Below are 2,500 nucleotides of genomic sequence, written 5' to 3' on the forward strand. Positions count from 1 at the left end.
ATACAAATTGCATAAATGGCGGAGTTTCTACATAATATCATTTATACATATATATATATATATATACTTACTTTAATCTCCAAGGTATTTTGTTCTTACAACCGATGCCTCTGTTCTTACACATAGCCACAATCATATTCAGTTTAATGCCATTCATCGTGCTATGAACACCATTCGTTTCAGCCATTTTAAAGAGCGCGCAATGTTAGTGCTTTTCTTGTATATTTTTTTTCTCGCCCTTTCACTTCGTAACAGTTTCTCTTTGAATGTATAAATGTGTATGCATAAACGTGTGTTTATGTATGTGTGTGTGTATGTGTCATGCTGTCCCTGAATTCGCGCCATTTTCGTTGTCTACTTATAAACAAGTATTTTTCTTTGTCTTTCTTTAAAAGAGTTTATGTCAAGGTAAGTGACTCTATTTTCCTATGTAAAGAGTTACGCCCCTTATGCAACCTGTTTGCTTCTAGCTTCTCTTATCAATTTAGATAGATATATTCCAGTTGTATTTAATCTCAGTTCAACAATAAAATCAGAGGCATTCCAGCCGTGACCATCACATCTTTTTGTAAGCACAACTACAGCTTTGTGCTCCCACGATGTTGTTTCTTCGTAACTTTTTGAAAAAGTATATTCTTTGAAGGAAATGTTGGAGTTGTGTCTGGGGAGATTCATTCTCTTTTAGTGCCTTATAATTCAACACACTCACCGGTAAAATTTCCACTCATTTACTTGTTTAATTTTCTAAAATTTTCGTCGCGTCTTGCAGGAAAAAGAAGCAATTAAATGAGTGGAAATTTTACCGGTGAGTGTGTTAAATTATAAGGCACTAAATGAGAATGACTCTCCCCATATACAACAGCATATGCTTCAACACACAAAGTCACATAAAGAATCTTGCAAACCAAATCCAAAAACGAAATAAAGTAAGCTTTGGAGTGATAAGTTTTCGAGTATGAAGATGATATGAAAAAAAAAAATTGGAGTATTCTGGATCATTCTCCTGTCCTCCCATACCTATCCCTAAGGGGAGCACTGGATGGCACTGTCACCTCACTATTCAATAGTGCACCCTCAGATTTACTGTGATATACTTATTTCGAAACTCTTTAGCGTTATTAGAAATTTAGTTCCTGTTTAAAATATTCTGAAGTACTTTTGGGCACGGACGCCTGGCGACGGCTCAAAAGTAATTTGTTTCCTTACAAATCTCTTTAAAATGTGTATCTCGTTATTTAAGATAGTGGAATGTAATTTGAAGATTGCTATTTCTAGCAAGCCAAAAGACCCGGTAGAGACTCCCTCATTGACACGACTTAGCTACAGAAATGAACACCCATCTTAACTTTGTTTCCGCATAACTTTCTTAACAATACCTATTATTTTAAAGAAAAATTTCCGGATATGGCGTGTATTATGGTTTTGTCGGTAAAAAACTGTAAAGAGCAAAATAATTTGACTTAATTTTTTATCTTTTACTTGTTTCAGTCATTCAATTGTGGTCATGCTTGAGCACCGCCTCGAAGGACTTTAGTCGAATAAACCGGCCCTACAGTACTTTTATTTAAAAGCCTGGTACTTATTCTGTCGGTTTTTTTTGTCGAACCGCTATTTTACGGAGATGTTGAAAAATCAACACCACCTGACAAGTAGTGGTGGCAGGGGATAAGCATAATTAGAAACACACGTGCGCGCACACACTCACACACATATATAAAAGGTTTCCACACAGTTTCCGCTAACCAAATTCCGTAACAGGTCATTGGTCGGCCAGGGGCTATCGTAAAAAACTCTTGTCCAAGGTGTTCTGCTAGAATTATTTAAACAAATTGTGACACAAAATATTATCTAAAGCCCGTCAATTGCTTAATGGCCCATAACTAAATTAAATTCAAATTAAATTCATTTGAAAATGGTTCAAAACCCACAGAGAACACATGAGGGGCCCATTTGTGGATCACGGCTCACAGCTTGCCGTCGACAATTGCTAATTCCTCGGCTTTGGTCGCAGAGCCTATACACAACTGCAGTGCCTGTGAAAACGACGAGTTTCCTTAGACCAAGATTCATAATTGTGTAATTTATTTGGCGAAGTGAGAAGCAATTCAAAGACAAAGTGTTTTTTTATGCTTTGCGTTTCGTTCCCCCACCACCCTCTTGCTTTCCAGTGATTGTGCCATTGCCGCACTTTTCAGGGTTTCAAGATTTCACCATGACTGACAGGGTGGCTAACGAGTGCTATACCTTGCCAAAAGGCAACCTGTGATTTTGTCCGGGACTGCCTATTGAAAGTTTCACAGCTAGCCTAAATATCTTCAGGCCTTTCTCCAATCCGCAAAGAGGGGACCCAATGGATGGGAGTTTTCATCACCATACCACAAATCTGGACGCTTGGAATCCAGGCCACGAGATCCATTGCTCAACTGGTATTTATTTCATTGACCCTGAAGGGCAATGTGGATCTCAGTGGAGTTTGAACTCATCCTACCAATAAATATTT

At 37.9% G+C, this 2,500-nt stretch overlaps 1 protein-coding gene across 2 annotated transcripts in view; it reads right to left on the minus strand.

The window, feature by feature from the left end:
* LOC115216520 (dihydrofolate reductase) overlaps positions 1-2,500 on the minus strand; it is an 18,171-nt gene that overhangs the window by 13,957 nt on the left and 1,714 nt on the right. The window contains exon 1 of one of the 2 annotated variants that reach the window (XM_029785958.2): positions 72-655. The exons of the other annotated variant lie outside the window; for it this stretch is intronic. Coding sequence (XP_029641818.1) covers positions 72-187 — 116 coding nt within the window. The 5' untranslated portion in view covers positions 188-655. Of the gene's footprint in view, positions 1-71; positions 656-2,500 lie in introns of those variants that run through there. 2 annotated transcript variants of the gene reach the window in all.

This window comes from Octopus sinensis, linkage group LG10, assembly GCF_006345805.1.
Source record: "Octopus sinensis linkage group LG10, ASM634580v1, whole genome shotgun sequence".
NCBI lineage: Eukaryota > Metazoa > Mollusca > Cephalopoda > Octopoda > Octopodidae > Octopus > Octopus sinensis.